The 19,114-nt window shown below is 39.9% G+C and overlaps 1 protein-coding gene across 2 annotated transcripts in view; it reads left to right on the top strand.

The window, feature by feature from the left end:
* Positions 1–19,114, top strand: part of GRAMD1C (GRAM domain containing 1C) — a 51,241-nt gene that overhangs the window by 15,316 nt on the left and 16,811 nt on the right. For both annotated transcript variants that reach the window (XM_066340972.1, XM_066340973.1), the window contains exons 3-8: positions 1,907–1,991; positions 4,763–4,866; positions 6,639–6,734; positions 7,889–7,969; positions 14,201–14,319; positions 15,523–15,643. In XM_066340972.1, coding sequence (XP_066197069.1) covers positions 1,907–1,991; positions 4,763–4,866; positions 6,639–6,734; positions 7,889–7,969; positions 14,201–14,319; positions 15,523–15,643 — 606 coding nt within the window. The remainder of the gene's footprint in view (positions 1–1,906; positions 1,992–4,762; positions 4,867–6,638; positions 6,735–7,888; positions 7,970–14,200; positions 14,320–15,522; positions 15,644–19,114) is intronic.

The raw sequence follows: 19,114 nt of genomic DNA on the forward strand, positions 1-19,114 counted from the left end.
GATATTGGATGCCTTTCTTGGCTGATCAGTTAAAAGTGTGCATTTCAGGGCTGGATATTGCAAGCCAAGAAACCACAGCCCACCTACTTCAGCACATTACATGCTTTCCAAGAACGTTATTTTTATAATCACAGAAATAACTGAAATTTAACTGGAGGCATTACAGCTTAAAGGAGACATGTCTAACATGTTCTTCTTTAGCTACACCCCAACCTTTCATATTTACTTTTCTCAGAAGGTGAGGGGTGGATGTATTTTCTATCTCCATCTCTTCCTGCCTTTTTGCATTACAATGCTCAGCATATCAGCAGACAGCAAATATGTACTCAACCAGAGGTAAAACATAAAGGCTTTCTTTTATTCATAGTACTAGAAGGTAAATTGACTTTATTTTTAAAAAAGCTGATCTGTGTCAGGGCACCTTTGCTCTCTCGTGTTACATGCACTTAAACACTTGAATTTGAGGTTGCACTTGTGTTCTTGAGGCCTAAAAGCTCAATTCTCAAGTATAAGATCCCAGACCATTGTAGGATGTGAGTGGAGGGTGATGTGCAGGGAACTTTTGGACTGCAAGAAGCAGGAATGTCCTTAGTAGAAAAGAGCAAAATATGGGAAATTTGAGGAGGTGGGAGCACAGTTGGCTCTAGTTTATTAAAAGGTCATCAAGCTGAAGATAAAGCTGTCTTTGTCCTGGGAGTTTTTGCACAAACATAGTGAAAGGGTAGTGGTCAACTAACATGCTGCAGGGGTGTGTCAGAAGTGAGCATGCTGCAAAGTCATACAGTCAAAAGTGGTTCTTTGCCTCCTTTCTTCTTTTTCCCCCCCACCCTAAATATAAATAGCAAAATAATCTTATGGTGGAAATGGATTTAATGATGAATGTGAAGTTTTGGAGTAATACAGGTGCTCAAGCAGAGAATAGCATCCATGTGCTTAAGATCTTTAGAAAGCTTAAAAAAAAAAGTGTGAAAGAGGCTTTTGTAGTATATTTATATCTGGTTCTTGGAACATTGAAAAGTGATTTCTTCCCATAATAGCTTTAGTCCAGCTGAGTCATGGCCTTATACAGCATTTAGTTAAGACCACCTCTGAAATAAGTGTCCAACATCTTTTAAGAAAAAAAAAATAAGATCCTCTTACAACTGAAAATGAAAAGTAAGACTTTTTACACAAAATATTTTCTGGAGAATGTGCTGAAGCTCTTCATTTGAATGGGGCACACACAGTTGTTTATAAGAGTAAGGAGTTAAAGTCCATCAAGATAGTCCTCTGTGCTGTGAGTTTACTGCCCAACTTGAACCTTAAGAAAATCATAGGCAGTGATCTTTAAAATGGGGTGAACTGTAGAACGTGATAGAAAATCAAGAAGTGATGATGATGCTGCTATTCATTCTTACTGGAGGAAACTATTACCTTTATCCCTGCAGGTCTAGTCACAGCAACTGGTGAAGAATCCAGTGCACTGTAGTATTCCCAAAGTGGCACTCCAAGTAGACATTGATGTTCTAGGTTGTCCTTGTGTTCTGTTGGCCTCCATGAGGGCTTGAGTTTTCTGTTACCTGTGTGTTGTGGCCTTGCTGCCTCTTCACTTAGTCTGTGCTAGAATATTTAGTCCTGGTAGGGCTCTCTTCTCCTTATGGGTGGAGCAGGTTGCTCTCATAGCACTGTAATGCCTTGTGACTGGCATCTGGCCTGATACAGGGAATAGTTTGGCCCATGCCAAATAAATACTCTTACATAAGTAAGCATAAAGTTACAGTGAGGATCACATTTAGATACCACCTATTCTTTATTGCTCTTCTGAGGTTCATTTGTTCTCCAAGATAAAATTACACATCCAGTATGAAGGCAGTTGATGGCTGAAAATAAATCTGTTTGCATAACCTTTTACTGTTCTTTGTTGCAGCTCTCAAGTTCCACTTACAAATATAGGAGTGAGGAATTCAAGAGACAGTTTTCTCATCTGCCAGACTCTGAGAGACTCATAGTAGGTAAGAAGTAATCACAGCAAAAGTCCTTGTCTTCTGTTTGATGACTTCAGATTGCAGTCATGTCAAAGCATTTTGGGGTTTTTTACGGCAAATTCTAACTACAGCTGATAACTCCCTATTCTCCTGTCTTTGAACTAGCATGAGATACCTTCAAGGAAAGCCAGGTCCATACTCCTCTCCTCTACTGCCTGCTTCGTGGGGAAAAAAAAAAAAAAAGAAAAAAAAAAAAAAAAGAAAAAAAAAGAAAAAAAAAAAAAGGATGTTGTTTCTGAGACCCCATTAAATAGGTAGATCATCCTTAGCAAAAACTTCCTCCCTGCTCCCTGGAACTAATACCCTTGCCCAAAGGACCTTGATTAATATGACTCCTGGGACTGAGTGACACAGTGGGTGGTTGTAATTTAAATACCTATTTTTCAGATGAATGGGAGTGGAAAGAAGCAGGTGTCAGAGAATATCAATATGATGCATAACTCTTCTCAGCACTGAAATACTCCTTTTCCAGCCCTGTTTCACTCTACTGCAGAATCCAAAGAAGACAAGCATGTAACCCTACATCCTTTGCATAATGATGCACCTTATTCCTTCCTTTATCGCCTGTGTTGTATTTGTGTGAGAAATACACTGTATATTTTCATACAGAAGGGGCATTGTGACTGTTTAAAATTCATCTCTCATTTAATGCAGCTTCTAAGGAAGAGCATATTGACAGGCTGTTTAGTGTATGCTTACTATATGGCAGCAACAGCTCTGAAGCAGTTAAATCTCTGTGCCTTTTTCCAACCTCAGGAGGCAGTTATCCTCTGAAATGCCTTCTGCATTTTTAAAATACTTCAGTAGGGATGTAAAACAGAAGGAAAGGATATTACTTCAAAGTGTTGTTTTGATGTTTCTCCTTACACTTGATTGATGCAGAAAGCCATGGAGCAAACTCTAAAGCACATTTTCAAAGAAGAGACTGTGTAGGATTTAGAGAAAGACTTAGTAATGGGTTAATCTCAATTTGTTCCATGAGAAGCAAAGCCACTACTTTTATATAGGTTTTTTTTTACCCCATAAAAAGCAATGTTTCCTTGAAAAGAATTTTTGTATCCTCCAAGCAAGGAGCTTTTCCTTTGCTTGGTGTAGAGAAACTTGGTACAGGCTTTACAGTGCTTCAAGAAACCATTCTTGCTGCTGTTCATTAAATAATTGTAACTGTTTCTGTTTTTAAATCAGCTGTTAAAAATAAGCAGCTATTCCACTGTAATGAGCACTATATTTAAAGATTATATAATTATATAAAATATGATTTCACTAAAATGAAAGGAATTACTTAGACTGTCTAAATGGCAGCTTAAAGGAGTGCCACTATGATTTGCCTGAAAATGTTGTTTTCAAGCAACATATTAAATTGCTGGTTCTGAAAAATTAAAAGGAGAAATGCTAATTTCTTCTGTTTGTTTTGATATTTCTCCTTTGCATAGCTAGGTCAGAGTGGGGTTGTTCATCACTTGCCCAGTGGTGACCTTTATATGGGTCTCAATTTCATTCTTAAAAACCACAGATGTCAGATGCAAGCTTTGTAATGCTTTCCTCAAGTCCTTAACTTCAAACTCTCGTTGCCTTCCTCTGTCAGCATTTTGGTATCTGACTTCCTAAACATGCACTTACAGCTCACTTCTTTAGATTTAGGCTTCTGTAGTTCTAGTTGTAGTTACATCTCCAAGGGCTTGTGTACATGCCTCATTTTTGTTACAAGACAGTTTATTTCCACTTGATTATTTGAGGGGGAAAACACTAGAGAATTTTAAAAGTCATAATAAAAGCTTCTGTAAATGCAGATATGGATTAAAGTTAGGATGTTGGGGACTCCTGACCTTCTTGATATTTGAACAAGAACTTGGACAATACCAGATGCAAAGCTCTTAGATACCTCTAAGGGTAAAATCATTAATATATATTGCACCAATACATACATTCTGCGTATTTTCTATACATTAGGTAGCCTTCTTTAGGTTGGAGCTCCAAAAAGAGATCCATCTTAATTATCTAGCAGCAGTACTTCTGAAAATTCCTTTTGTTTGAATCTTCAGGCTCTGAAATTGGAAAAGCTCTCTGAGATTTTAAAGAAGTGTGACTATATCCTCTGTTCTTGTTCTTAATTAGCAGGTATCTGATGAGTGGTAATTGCATTGTAGATGAAATCTGTTTCTTAATAGGGATGTTTTAGTCAGAGACAGTATCATAAAAATGATACTGAACTTCAAGAAATATCCCCTGCCACAAGAACTGGATAGCTTCAATCTGCGTGTGAGTGTCTCACTCTGCAGATAGTTTTAGCTAGTGATAGTATCTGTTCAGTGGAAATCTATTATCTTACTACAACATATGAACTACTGTTCTGTAGGAGTTGACAGTATAATCTTTTGTACTATAAAATGTTTGTGTATTCTGTTGTTTAGGTGCTTTGAAGTCTGACTAATGAATACTTCTCCCATGTACTCCTGGGCTTGCCTGACACATCTTCTCTGAAAACCTTAGATAGTGCACAGGGGTTGATAGATGGAGTGCTGTCCTCACATGGATGCACCATCAACTCTGGCTTTGGGCTGTTCCCAGAGCAGTGATCTGGATGCAAGCCAGTACAGGTCTGCCTTTGTAGACTTCTTAAAATGAAAGAAATGGCTTCTTATTGTATTGTATTACCCCATCTCATTTTAGTTAACAGGTTTGGGTCAGCTGTGCTGCAGTCGGTGGGTGAGTAACTTGCTCTTGCCCTCTGTACGCAGATTACGCCTGTGCACTCCAGAAGGATATCCTGCTGCAAGGACGCTTGTATCTCTCTGAAAACTGGCTCTGTTTCCACAGCAACATTTTCCGATGGGAGACCACAGTAAGATCTCTTAGCTCACTTGAATCCCACCTTTTCTTTGTCCTATCCTATCAGGATATAGGATTAGAGTCTCTCAGATCTCATCCTGTCAATCTCATACTAGTAACTCTCTGGGCTGTGAAGAAAGAGCCTGCATCTCAGAGTGGAAATGCAGATCTGTTCTCTGTAAAATAAGAACAGCAATGGAGGCATTTGAATGCTGAACTAAGCCTGCTTAGTCAGTCATTCAGCATAAGAAGTTTAGGAATTATGCTAAGGCTGGCTTTTCATATTTCTGGATGACAATTTGCCTTTCCTTATCATACAGAGTTGTCCTATAAAGAAATCTAACACATAATCTCCTACTGTAAGTCCTGGGGCATGACATGGTATGTGATGGTGCCCTATTCAAGAACTCTCCAGTATTGAACCTTACTTGATTTAGCCTTAAATGTAAATATCAGCATCTAAGAACAGCTGAAGGGAGTTGATAAATGACTTCTGCACATTCTCATATTGTGGGCTGTGGCTTTTGAGCAGTATAAGGAAAGGTAGATATTTGTGATATGTTGGCCCTTTATTTCTGTCAGGTTAGGTTAATGAGTTAAAATCTTTCATTTAAACAGTTGTTGCATCTGCTGTAGAACTTGCATGAATCAGTGAATAGGAAAAGAAGATAACCTAGCAAATATGATGGATGTTTCTAAATGTTCTGTGAACTGTGAGACTGCTCATAACCTAAGTTAGTATCTCACATTTGAGTGCTCTGAAATGCACAGGACAGCCAACAAATAGCTTGTGTATTTTAAGACCATGAGGGGCTGTAAAAATACTTAACTGAAAACCACCTGTCAGATGGATTTGATGATTGAATATTTCTTACTTTAGATATGAAATTAATGAAAAAATAAACCCTTTGGAATTATACCCTTGAATGTATAAACTGTTCAAGGATTGATTTGGTGTTTTTTTTAAACTAGAACAGCATGCATCCTGGTAACCTGTTTCTGCCTGTCTAGCAGAGTGATATCTTCAGCAATACCTTTAGGCAGTCTGAGCTCATCAGTTAAAATGGTAGAGCCAGGTTTGGGACCTCATTAGCAGGCTGTGTTGTTGCAAGGAGAGAGGGAGTAAGTGGAGTTCTGCTTTCCTGTGTTCTGCTCGCACAGGAAAAAAAAGTTAGAGCTGTATGGTCCTTCTTTCTCTGAAATGAATGGCAGCACAGCCTTATATTCAAGAGAAGAGGGGGTGGGCTGGAAGGAAATGGCTTCTTGCAGCCAGTCAGACCATGTTCTTCTAAACAGAAACATTTCAACTACTAATATACAAGTCAAACGTGCCTAGGCAGGAAGAACTTCTTGCAGTGACTAGACTGCAAATGAAATTTTGTAAATGGACTGTATTGTAAACTTCTGTGAGACGACACAGTCTGTTATCTGATCTCTCTCATCTGTGTCCTGCTTTATGTATAGCATTCTGATTAGGATTGACTTTCAGATCTGTGATTTGTGTTTGGTTGGGATTGTGGCTGGAGTAGTGGAAGAAAAGCAGAAAGAACCACTTACTTCCCTATTCCTAATATGAAAGAAGAGGAGGTGACTTTTAAGTCACCTCAGCTTCTACCTTGAAATGCTGTTAAAGCAGCAAGTGGAGACAGTAATTACCTTTGTGATCTCATCTGAATTGCATCCCAGGGTTTGGGGTTAGTTTGAGTTCCTCTTGCGTGTTCTGTAACTTCAAACTTTTTAGTCGTAAGTTATTTTTAATGTCTTATTAAATGTGTTTCTTCTTAGATTTCTATTGCTTTGAAAGATATCACTTTCATGACAAAGGAGAAGACTGCTCGTCTCATTCCAAATGCCATACAAATAGCAACAAAAGGAGAGAAGGTGAAAATCTGGTTTTAAATATGTTCTTGCTAAATGATAGCGTCCAGAACACTGCACTTGTTCTAGTCTATATTTGCATATGTAGTTTCCCTGTCAAATGTTTAAATGTGATAGGGATTAGAAGGCAGACTTAGGTTTGGTCCATGTGCCTGTTTGCTTGATAATTCAACTCCAGTCTGACTGCAGAATCCCTTAGTGGTGTTGATACGGTAACCAGAAAGTAAGAGTTTGTCTGACCTGTTCAAAGGAAAGCTAAAATTCCGAGCATGAATTCAGAATGTCTGTCTATTCTTCATACTGAAAAAATATCAAAATCACTACATTTCAGGTGCTTCTTGAAGAAAACTACTGAAAACAAAAAGGCTGTGATGTCATGGGTGTTGAGTAATGGAGCAATTTACTCCAGAACGTGTGCTGGGAAATGAAGTTTTTGAGTGTGTATTTGAAACACTGAAAAGCATGATGCAGAGTCTTATGTGTAATACACTGTGATAAGTTTTTCTATAAATGCCTTGAAAGTAATAATTCTTGGCAAAGAACAGAGCTTTCCACAGTGAACCTGGAGCTGTTCTTTGGGAAGCATCTGTGATTCATCGTATTTGGCTGTTCCCTCTCAATTCATCCAGTATTAACTTTTGGTGACAAGGAAGATAGACTTCTGTTAAAAACCCCCAACTTTCCAATGGGAAAGACTTTTTAAAATGAAATTTCAAACCATATATATACTTTGATCTCCTGTTTTAATTATTTTAATTTCATATCATCTTGTGTGAAAATGTTAGTAGAAGGCTTATGTCGCAGGAAAATGGAAATAGCTGCAGCCTGTAAGAAACATATGTGTTTCTGATTTATTCAACCTCCTATGGGAAAAAATTGTGTGTTTAAGTTGAGGAGGAGCTCTTCATTTATGCCAAGGGTAGTCACATGGCCAGAGCAGCAGGTGTCTTCATGTACTGTGTGGATATTGGGGAACATACTGTTACTCACTGAGAGTGATACAAAGTGTGGAACCTGAGAAATATGGACCTCCAGGTTTGTTAAATGTGAGATGAGGTGAACTGTTACTGATAACAGTGGGTATTCAAGATACATTGTGGGATTCTTGAAAATAGCTACATGTGAGCTTATTTATTACCTTGTTTTTTTTCCTGCAGTTTTTCTTCACGTCATTCAGTGCAAGAGACCGAAGCTACCTCAGTATCTTCCGTTTGTGGCAGAATGTGTTGCTGGATAAGGTAAACTTGTCTGCATCAGTACCTGTAGTTAAGCAACCAAATAAACTTTTTCTAATGTAGGCAGATGTGTCTCTGGAGAATAAGAGACTTGAAGTTAGCTTTTTCTTTCTAAAGTAGAATTCTAATCTGATGTTCTGCTTTGGTTCCTTGCACTTTAGATCACAGATGAAATTCTCATCTTTTCCTTCTCAGACTGCCACCTACAACTCTGCTGTTGTAGGATCATTTTGTCTTTGCATATAGGTTGCGTGCTTCTCTTCACTATGAGCTCATGCATATATTACTAAATTGATATGCATTTGCTTCACATTTTCCATGCCTAATTTGTGATCAAAAAGGCAAGAGGTTTTCTCAGTGAAAACTTTCAAGGAGAAAGGCTGAAACTTCTTCTCAGATAAGTTACCTTTGCCAGCCAACTCATTACAACTCTGCTGACCTTGAATAAATGCAATAAAGACAGTCTGTATGATATGGAAGTGTATTTTGGCAATTTTGTCTAGTTAGCTTGATTTGTATTTTAGTTTGTGGATACTTAAGCTAATCTTTCTAAAAATGGACTTACACATTTGCAGAACATCATTGTAACACAATTTTTGTAAACAAATTCCTTCTTGTTTGTCTCTGTGTTTAAATATTTTAGCACAGTTGCAATTACACACTGAAATATCCATATATAACACTGCAATGATACCCAAAGGTTTAAAGTTGTTATGCTACTCACACATAGTAGCTGCACTTTTTTCTTCTTGTTAGATGAATTTTAGGGCAGACTAGAGACACTTTTTGTCAAAACAAAAGCTGAAAATAAAGGGAAGTGCTATTTAAGGCAAAACCAATGTTTCTTGCAATTCTCTTGACCCTCAAATCAAATACTATTTAATTGTAACTTCATAACCATCTTGTCTTGAATTCAGCCAGGATGTACTGTGTCGCCTTTTGACTGGAATGTGCAACTGAAAGTAACCTTGCTTTCTTCCATTGTGCAGAGTTTGTCAGAAATGGCACTTATGTTATTCAGTTAATTAGTCTGTGTTGTTGGAGGGTCAGTGTATGGACATGCAGATGTACAAACCTGTCCTAGGGCTGGAACAGAGGTAACAAGCATTGTACTGTTCAGTATTAGTTTTTTATGTGTGTTTCTTCTCTGTGACACTGAAATGAGTGTCACATTAGGATCAGTGTTTCACTTTGGAGCAGTAGCTGAAGGATAGATAAGGAAGCAGGAGGCATGGACTGAATGCAAGATGAGATGAATTAAGCCAGCAGGTTTTTAGGAACCAGTGCATTTGAGTCGCTTGGGAACTATCCTTATTTCTATCAAATCATGCTGTTAGCTTGCTTGCATCTTCACTGAAGTATGTTAAAAGATAAATCTGTTTATGAGAATTTCTGTTTGGGGTTCTTGGTTGTAAAATGGAGCATGGTCATGAGGTGTATGTAGGGCTTTTTAATGTAGTATGTTTGGAGTTATTATTGAAACAGGCTTTCTGTTAAGTTGAACTCTTACTTCTGAAATGTAATGGTAACTTCTGGTTCTCTGCTAGACTGTGTTTGAGTCACCTGTCAGCCTTCTTTATGGTATTCTTTACTAGATAAAGATGTAGAGGGGCACTGTGGAGTTAAAAGTAGAAATTGAAGTTGCTGGAGCTGGATCCAGTGACACTACTAGAATGGGAGCTGTTTCCTGAACTAATACTGATAGAGATCCCTTAGTGTTTTCAAGCAGTTTTGCTGTTTTCTCCCCAGCAGTCCAATGTCAGGAACAGCATACATTTGGAAAATGTCTCATACACCTGAGGCCCTGCCATGGTATGCAATGCCTGACTATGTGCAGTTTGGTGTTCCTGGCCTTAGTGATCAAAGGGATGCCATCAGAATTTGTAAGGCTTTTGACAAAAACAAAATCTCACTCTGGAACTAGTTCCAAAAGGAGATGGTTTCCTCTGCAAATAGCTAAATGTTTTAAAGCCTGTGAATAGCTTGGTTATATTCTGGAGCACGTCTGCTAGACCTGGAGATGACATCTGAATACTTAATTATGAAATAAAGTTGTTTTCAGAAGTGTAACTCTGACTGTAGGTGTCACAGTGCTAGTTTGAGCCACCTGATGGTGAATAATGCCCAATTTTCAGGATTTGTATCCGGGGGACTGGAATTACTTTTGCTTCAGATCATGTCTGTGCAGAGGTAATTTTCAGTCCCTGGCTTCTTCAACACTTCTGGGCATAGATTTCGTGCTGTGAAGCCTCACCTCTGAGTGACCAATCTGCTTTACCTGATACACCTTCAGCTTTCAGCAGATGCAGAACTTCTTGGTGAGGTCAGCCTCATACTCTTTCCCAGATCTCCATCTGGTGGCCATTTTGCCTTGTACCTCCCAAGTATTGCATGTCCTAGGTGGTTGAACAAGTCCTTTGACAATTATGCCTTTCTATTAGAGGTAACTTGCACTGTGCAAGAAAACCAGCAAATGGTTACATGCTGTTCTGTGCCCAGACTTACTTCATCCATTAAGATGCTTTCCCCCAAGTTTGCACCACTGCTCTGACAGGACTCCCAGTCCCGTTTAACTCAGTTACAGTTCTGCAGCTCATCACTTTTTCAGACCTTGCACTTAACACACTATAGTGTGTTTGGTGCCCTTCAGCTTCAGTTCCTCTGCGAATCAGTGGGTACTTTCCTCTTATCATGGGCCTTTCTTAGGCTTTTTATTTTTTAAATGTACATGCAAAGACTTTTTTTCTTCAAATAAAAATTCTATCTTTTTTTTTCTGTCACTTGCAAAATGTGTGCAGAGTGAGTCTTGTAAGCTTTTACCTTGCCATTGTTTTTTCAATGATCCAGCATCATGGAAAATAAGGAATCATTAATGCAGGTCTGGAAGAGACATGACACCGGTCTTGATAAAACAGATAGCTGCTTCCACATCCACTGCAGCTTTTAATAATACTTCAGTTTATAAAATCAGCCAAAAAATCCTGTTTTGCAGGGGGCTTTTCAGATTAGTACAAGAAGTTTATACATGGCTGCTATTGACAATAAGAGCAGGGTCATTCACAGTTTTGCTTTATTTTCTTAAACCTTATGGGTGTCAAATATCTCTCAAGTTTAAGGGAGAAGGAACAAATTAAAATGTAATTAGGCAGGTCATTCAAATCCCAAACAAACACAGCACTCCTTATTTCTAATGGAACAAGATCTTAACTTAATCAGTCTCAATTCCCATGAGTCCTCTGCCTTAGAGTTGGATTTATTTTCCTGTTGTTCTTATGCTTTGCTGGGTAGAGATTTGCACCTGTCTCGGGAGATATTGTAGCAGGTAAGTCTAGAGGTGTGAGAAGGGACCAGAATTTCTGATCAGCTGGGCTTCTTGTAGCAAAACATCTTTCTGGACAGCAGTTCTGCCTTCCCCAGCAGTTTCTCAGGAAAGGTTGTGAAAAGAGAAATGTTTATTTGCACCTCTGTACATAACAAGATTAATTTAAGAGATGAAAGAAGGCTTGGTTTGATTCTGAGCTTCATGTTTAGGCAATTAGTGGGAGAGTTTGCTGTTTCCCTCTGCTGTTCTGCAAAAAGAGTTCTGTGTCAGAGTTGCTTGGCAAGAGTGTGGTGTAGTCAACCTGTATGGCATGCCTTTCTCTTATTTCTGCATTTGTCCATTGAAGTTAAAAATCATCAGCTTTGCATCTGTTGGTGGTATTCTGTAGTATTGCTTGTGCCATGACATCACTTTGTCTGGCTTGAAGCAAAGTATTGATGATCTATGCTCTGCTTGAAAAGACAAAAGTGTATCCCAGCTGCTTCTTGTAGCCTTTGTTTTTGTATACAAAGAGAACTGAGGAAAAAACCCTGTGCAGACCATCACCTTGAATGGGCAAAGTAATTGATGTTTAGATTTTGCCTTTCAAGCTTCAGAGTTTCTCTAAGCTGTCCTCTCAGAAGCAGAAGTCTGACCCAGAAAATTTATGCCCTTTGCTTTCAGAACTGACTCTTTCTGATACAGTAAAGCAAGTCTTGTTTGATCTTGGCTTGTGACCATTAAGAACTTACTATATCTAGCTGAGCTAGGAATAATTGAGCAGAGTGCAAGAATTCTGTTTTAGAAGCAGAACTTGGTAACATTGCTTTTACAAAACAACATGAAACAGCTTTATAGGTTCTTTTACAGAAGCTGAAAAGCTTCTCTGCTTTCGTCAAACTATTGATTTGCCCATAGACAGAACATACTGGTGAATTTAATTATCAGCATTAATTCTGTGCCATTATGACTGGGAATCAAGGCATTGGCAATACTGAGCAACAGAAATGAAAATTGCCTTGTTTCTGTCCTTTGATTCCTGGTTGGAAGATGTGCTGAGCTAAAGATCCACCTCAATCGTATTTTGAAACCATGTAATGCCCACCCCTGGTTTTTGGTCATTTAATAAGAACCGCTGTCTGTAGGTAGTTGTTTGCGGTTACGCCTTTATTGCTCCAGAAGACAGAATGCCTGGGGAAAGTAAGGCCAGCTGGAAGTGGATGCACGTGTTTCAGCATTGCATTGCTCTGTAGAAGAAACCCCCGTGCAGAGGGAGGCTGGCATTAGCCGCTATGACCCTTGCTTTATAGCTGTGTGGTTTGTATTTTAATGTTTACTTTGCCCTCGCTAGGATTAAATACCTTGAAACTGATCTCTGCCAATAGGGTGCTTGTTGCCAGCTGCTTTCTGAAAAGCCCGAAACCGTGTTGTGCTGTAAAATACCAGAGGGGGGGGAAAAAAAACCCTTCCTCGTCTCCCGACTCGGACTGTTTGCCTCGGCCCTCGGGGGAAGCGACTCCCGTGCGATGCGATGCGGTGCGGGGGCGAGGGGGCGGCGGGAGCCCGGTGTGGCCCGGCCCGGCGGCGACGGCCGAGACTGGCTCTGTCCCGGCCCGGCCCGGCGGCGGCAGCCCGGGGAAGGCGCTGTCCCGGCGGGGGTGCGGCCCCGGCGCCCAGCAGGAAGTGGGAGCGCGGCGGCGGCTCCCGGCGGGAGCGGGGCTGGCCCGGCTGCGGCGCTGCCAGGTGGGTCGCGGAGCGGGACGGGGCGCGGGGAGCGCCGGCAGCCCGGGGGGCGGCTGCGGGAGTGCATTTGCATCCTGCGTGCGGGTCAGCTCCTCCGTGTCTGTCTAAAATTGCGGGTGCTGTAACTAACACTGCACAGGTGAAGCAGGCAGGTGGAGAGGATCATTTAAAGGCTCTTTAAATAATGCATGGGTATTTAATGTCATCATTTCATGCAAATAGTAAGCACTACTTGTGTTACTGCCTCATTAGCACAGTTTTGTTCCCTTGATCAATATGGATGGTGGCCGAGGCACATTTTCCAGTGTGGTGTCTCCTGTTTTAAGATCGCTAGTATTGCTCTCTGAGCTCTGTTAAATATCAGACTCTTTTATTTCCTTTCTTTCTGTCTTTTTTTTCTTTTTTCACACTTACCACCCCCCAACAGCCCTTTACAGCCGAGGTGGACTTTGAAACTCATTGCTTACTTTGCAGATATGAGTGTGTCATACTACTTTCACCTCCAAGCTTTCCTGACGATTTAAGAGAATTTAAATATGTCTCAGTAGCTGTGGGAATTTGTGGAACAGGATAGGGATATTGTAGAGAAGGAGAAGATTTAGCTAGTGGTGAGTCAAGGTAATCCTGAAGAAAAGCAGCTATTTTTCAAAAAGAGGATGCTGGTGGTACAAAGGCTCCTGTCTCACCTTGGCAAAGTGGGCAGTTTGGCTGACCTAGACCAGTGTAGTGACTGAAATTATAGCCTCCCACAATTTGTGAAGTACTCCGAGCCTCCTCAGGAAACAGGTGGGTATCTATTAAGCAGTTTGTTCAGAATCAAAGAGCTGTTTATATATGTTGTACCATATCAAGTGAAGTTCAAGAGGGTGGTATCTTGAAGGTATCTATGAAAATACTGGTGACCTGTGGAGAAGCAAGTTGTGGCTACAAGTGTGTGTTTTCTTAAAATTATGGTTTTTCTCATGCCTTATACCTATGTTACTGGTTAAACAGGGATGGGAGTATGGAGTAGACAGGAGTACAGTTGCCCAAAATGCTGAAACCTAATCTCGGAACGTGATACCTGAATGCTTTCGGTCCTTGTCAGAATTGAGGTTAAAGGCTGTGGCGTAATTCAAACTTGCTGCTGTTTTACCTCCAGTGCCTTACTGTCCCATACTGTGGTTCTTGACTAGCTCACTTTGTTTCAGAGGCTGACCAAGCAGGAATTCTGGCAGCTGGTGCACCAGAGCTATGGCTCTGAGCTGGGCCTGAACAGCGAGGAGATGGAGAGCTTCCACTCATCGTCTGAGGACAATGGGCAGTCTCGGTAAGGAGAGGCTGTACAGCCTATTGAAACACCTGGGGAGAAGCAGCGTCCTTTGTCTTAGAAACTAAAAAGCTGCTGTAGCTTACCAGAAAGGTTGAGCATGTAGTAAAAGGAAGCAAAGGTCTGAACTGTATAGACTGAGTGTGCATAAAAACTTGACTCTATGAATTTGCCAAAATAGTAGCACAGTGCAGCAGAGGCCCCTTAGAAGAGGAGAGAGGAAGACCTTATTCTCACTGGATCTGCTTGGGGACCAGCATAGGGGAGCTTAAATAGCACCCTTTTCACATGATGGTGTCCAGTCAGACCTCTATGCCCTTTAAAAGTTTGGAAGGTTTGAATAGAATGGAGCTATGCTATGGTTCAGACAGTTTTTTCTTCCCCTCCTTTGTGGAGACTGAAATACTTGTTTTGGCTTGTTCTCCTGATATCTGAAGTCTTAGCTTATTTTTGTATTGTCCTCAGCTTAAATTGCAAAACAAGAATAATAATACAAGAAGCATGAATAATTGTAATAATAATGATGTGGGTTTTTTGAAAGAGTTGTCTTGATTTTTTTGAACAGATGTGAGCTTAATAATGACCTTCCAGTGTCAATCTAATAACAGCACTTTACATATCTCTGTAAATAAGCATGACTCTACAAAAGTGAAAAATGTAATTTAGGTAATTTATGTCTCTTCAATCCTGTGTTTCCTGAGTATGTTTGTGGGAAAAGTGTCTTGAGTTCATAACAAACTTCAGAAGATGTTCTATTAGTTTCTGATTTTTGTTTGTTTGTTTTATTGGTTTGGGTTTTGTTGTGGGTTGGCTTGGGTTTTTGTGTTTTGTTATTGGGTTTTTCTTTAAAAAGTCACAACTTTGCAACTTTGTAACAAGCGATGCAGGAAAAATTTTTTTTCTGAGACTTTCTTAGAACATTTTCCTTCCAAATTAAATACAAGCTGTATCTGTTTCCTGATTTTCCACAGCACTCCCTTTCTTGGTTTTATTAACCTGGTGATCAGAAGCTAAATATTCTGAGAGGTGGCTGGAATGAGGAAAATGGCTCGATATTGATGAGCTGTATGTGGGAAAAATGACTTAGTAGTTCATAATGTTATCTGAACAGCCACGTTTTCAATGCAAAAATAACATGAGACTCTTTCTAGGATTTCTCAGTGGTTATATCTCCAAAGATATCTTCCTTTTTGGTTTGGACAGATCCAGCATTTGTGACGATTCTGGAGAAAGGGATGAAAAACTACCCAAAATGATTGGTTTAGTTCGTGAGCCCATACTTCAAACAGAAGGAGAGTCACTCAACAGACACATGTTGCCAGGAGTAAGTGCTGACACAGCCTTTCTTGCTGTTTGTAGCTGATAAGCATGTGTGCTTAACTTGTATATCTGTAAGCATAGGATGAATGGAGATTTAACTTCAAAGAAGTCTGAGGAGTCAAGAATGTTTCTTAAATTTGAAAATGAGCAAAATTCTATATAAGAGAATACTGTTGGTGTGAGCTTCAGCAGTGCTCTGTCACTAAATTGCTGCACAGCCTGGCTACAATGCTGAGCTTATGCCCTAGTCTGTTTGTTTTTCCTTTAAAAACAAAATTATTGTTTTTCCTTACCCAATTCCAAAGGGGACCATATTTGTGTTTTATCCAGCTGCTTTTTGAAAGTAATGACTTTCTCACTTTCAGTGCTTTCTTGCTTGTGCTGTTTGTCATTTAAAAATATATCTCCTCTTATATTATTGTCTCTCCTATACATAAGGCTTATTAAAAGGCAGTTACATTTTGTCATCCTTCCCTTCAAAGGTGAATTAGTCTGCTGTTGTGAATACATGAAACCTTTTTTTAATGCTTCGGAAGGAAGGGGAAAACCCCCCCACTTGATATAATACAAATTAATTTTAGCTTTATGCCTTGGGTTAGTACAACTGAACAAGCATGAATCCCTCCCTCATTTTCATTCATGTTGTATGAATTTGTGAATGTGTTTGGCTGGTGTGAACAGCATGTGCATTAGTAGTGACATCTGAGATAGGCACAGTATCTAGCACAGTAACTAGGGCTCCTGTGTACAGCTGTAGTCCTAAAAAGTTACAGGTATTTTCTCTTGGTTATTAGATATCCCAAAGATCTTGGAAAAGAAAATAAACCACTAATGCATTTTTTATGATCTTCACTAGGGCCCGTTTTGCTTTGGAGAATGAAGAAGGGGGAGATTATTTTAATAGTTTTTACTACCCTGTAAATCTTCTGGCTTTTGTCACTTGCTAAAATTGATCTGGAGGTTAAGTAGGATTTAAATAGCTTTGCCAAAATCCAAGTTAATGGCTAGAGACTCATAACCAGCAAACAATCTTGATGTTTCTCAGATGTTAAAAGCTTAGATGCCTGAGTGATGGGTATTCCTCATGGAAACCCTAGAAGTATAAAACGAAATTTTTGGAGAATTGTAAGGGAGGCCTGAGAGGACTGGAGATCCTGCTAGAATTTGGGCCATGTGGGATAACTAAAAATCTACACAGGTAGCCTTAGTTTCGGTAAGTCTTATTTGCACAAGAACAAGCCATTTAAAAATAATTGCTGTGCCTGGAAAAGAAGCCACACCCTGAGATGTTTCTTGCAGGTGCTGAATCTAATTGGGCATCTTGGTAAGGAGGAGTGCCTGGAGATTTAGTATGTAAAAATGCCAGGATTCTGCCTTGAATAAACTGCCTCTGAAAAGTCTTTTAATTATAGTGTAAAAGTCTTGATAAATGTGTTACTGTTTCAGAGTAGCTAAAATGCACAATGATTTTGTTTAGCTGTATGTGTCACTTGGCTTTACTCAAGAATGTCCATGCTCTCTCCACAGCCCCAGGATTGCAGCATATTTTGTAGAACCACAAGGGCAGTAGGAGGAGGCAGTAGTGCTTAGAATGTACTTATCAGAAGCCATCACAGTGGTGACACAAAGCACACTTAGACCACCTTCCAAAGAATGGAGGGAAACAGGCTTAAACTCTCCTCTACTGCTCTGATAGACAAAGTAAGTCCCAAAGCTCTAATAAGAGGAAGATAAGAATAGTGAAAGGGTTGGGTCTAGTATTTGGCCCATCTTGAAAAAAATATTGTTAATGGCTGTCTGTAGTTGATTGAGAAAATTCTGTGTGGAACACCAGTCATGGCTCATGTGCCTCCCAGCACATGTGAATGTGGGAGCCACCTGAATGTCTTGCAACCATCGTCTTCCCTCCAACCCTTGTAGGGAAGCCTTCCAGTCCCAGATCTTGCTATTCACAGGCTTGGCACAGAGCTTAGCAGTACTGGACTAGCTCAGGAGATAAAGGTAGACTAGGAAATAAATTATACATCTTTAATTCTGGCTGACAGGTCTTAAAATCTTTACTCTTTAGTGTGAAAAAACCCAAACAAACACAAACCTACCCAAAACCCCACGAAATCTGTTCTAAACTTGATCTGTTATTACAAAAGCTTGAATCTCTTCTTCCATGACAGCATGAAAAGGTTTTTTTTCCTAGTAGCTGTTGCTTTTGACTTCTGACTTGAGCCTGGTTTTCCTGCTCTGATCATGGCATAGTTGGCTGCTCTTACGGTGCTGATGGGAACCCCACTTCACTGGATCCCTGATTGTTGTCAAAATGCTATGAGAGTTCACATGTTTTTGTGCTGGATCAGAGTGTCAGTTTTTAGACTGTTCTGTCACAACTAGCTCCTATTTAACTTTTCATCTGTATTGGGATTTTGACATTTGATATTGCTTCTGTCCTAGATCCTGTTATGTGATTGAGTATAATTTACATGGCAGCTTCTCTCAATAGAAGCATTTGTTAACTGATCTGGTTTTTCTGATTCAGTCTTCCTTTTTAATTTTTTGACCCTGAAGGAGTACTTTTGTCTGCTTATTCTGCAGTCAGATTTATGCCTGCCTCTGTTTTCCAGCCACCCACCTCCTAATAGCCCTTGGTTGTACAAAAAAGTAACAGGTATTTATTTTGAAAAAATCCAAGAAGTATGGGAAGTACATGCTAACTGTTCAAGCAGTGGATGCTTTTGCTTTCTTGAGTCAATGCTGAATAATCTTTAGGGATGATGGTTTTGCAAATGAATCAGAACAACTCAGCTGGGGAGTCCTGATCATATTCACTGTGGTCCACACGTTGCTTTTCTGGAGGCTGTGCTCCTCTTGATCCCAGATGTTCCACTGGTGGCAGTGGGGCCTTGAGGAGAGGTTTGAAATGAAAACTGATTCAAAGCTGGTAACCAAGCATTTTGGGTGGCATTTTGAGATACACCAACTTTGTCTGTACAGTTTCCCTGGAGATTTACTTCATTAAGTGTGCAATGGCATAAATGCTTTGCTGACAGTTCTTGTTTAAGGTTAAGAGCTGCATCATTGATTCAGTGACTGATGTTCAGGGGATTTCCTTCCTGCTTGTATATTGGAGATGGGAAATGATACTCCATTGCTTTGTTTGTGAGAAGTAACATTTTATAGGTAGGATGGCTCTAGACAGTATTTTAAAACTTCTTTTTTCAAAGGGTGGTGGTGTCCTACAAATAAGAACTTTTCAAATATGTAGTTGGGATAATCTATGCTTGCTGAAAGAGAAGGGCACCCTGCCTGTTTCAATGTGCTTTCCCCTCTGGGTTGCTGGACCCTTGCTAAACTGTTAGGAAAAAAATAACCTGATGAATACAAAGTGAATATGTGTAAGGTTGATGAATTTATAAATGCTGATGTCAAAGCAGGAAAGGGGCCCAAATTGTGCAGATGGAGGCAAGGGGACTGTCCCATTTAA

This window comes from Sylvia atricapilla, chromosome 2, assembly GCF_009819655.1.
Source record: "Sylvia atricapilla isolate bSylAtr1 chromosome 2, bSylAtr1.pri, whole genome shotgun sequence".
Classification (NCBI taxonomy): Eukaryota; Metazoa; Chordata; class Aves; order Passeriformes; family Sylviidae; genus Sylvia; species Sylvia atricapilla.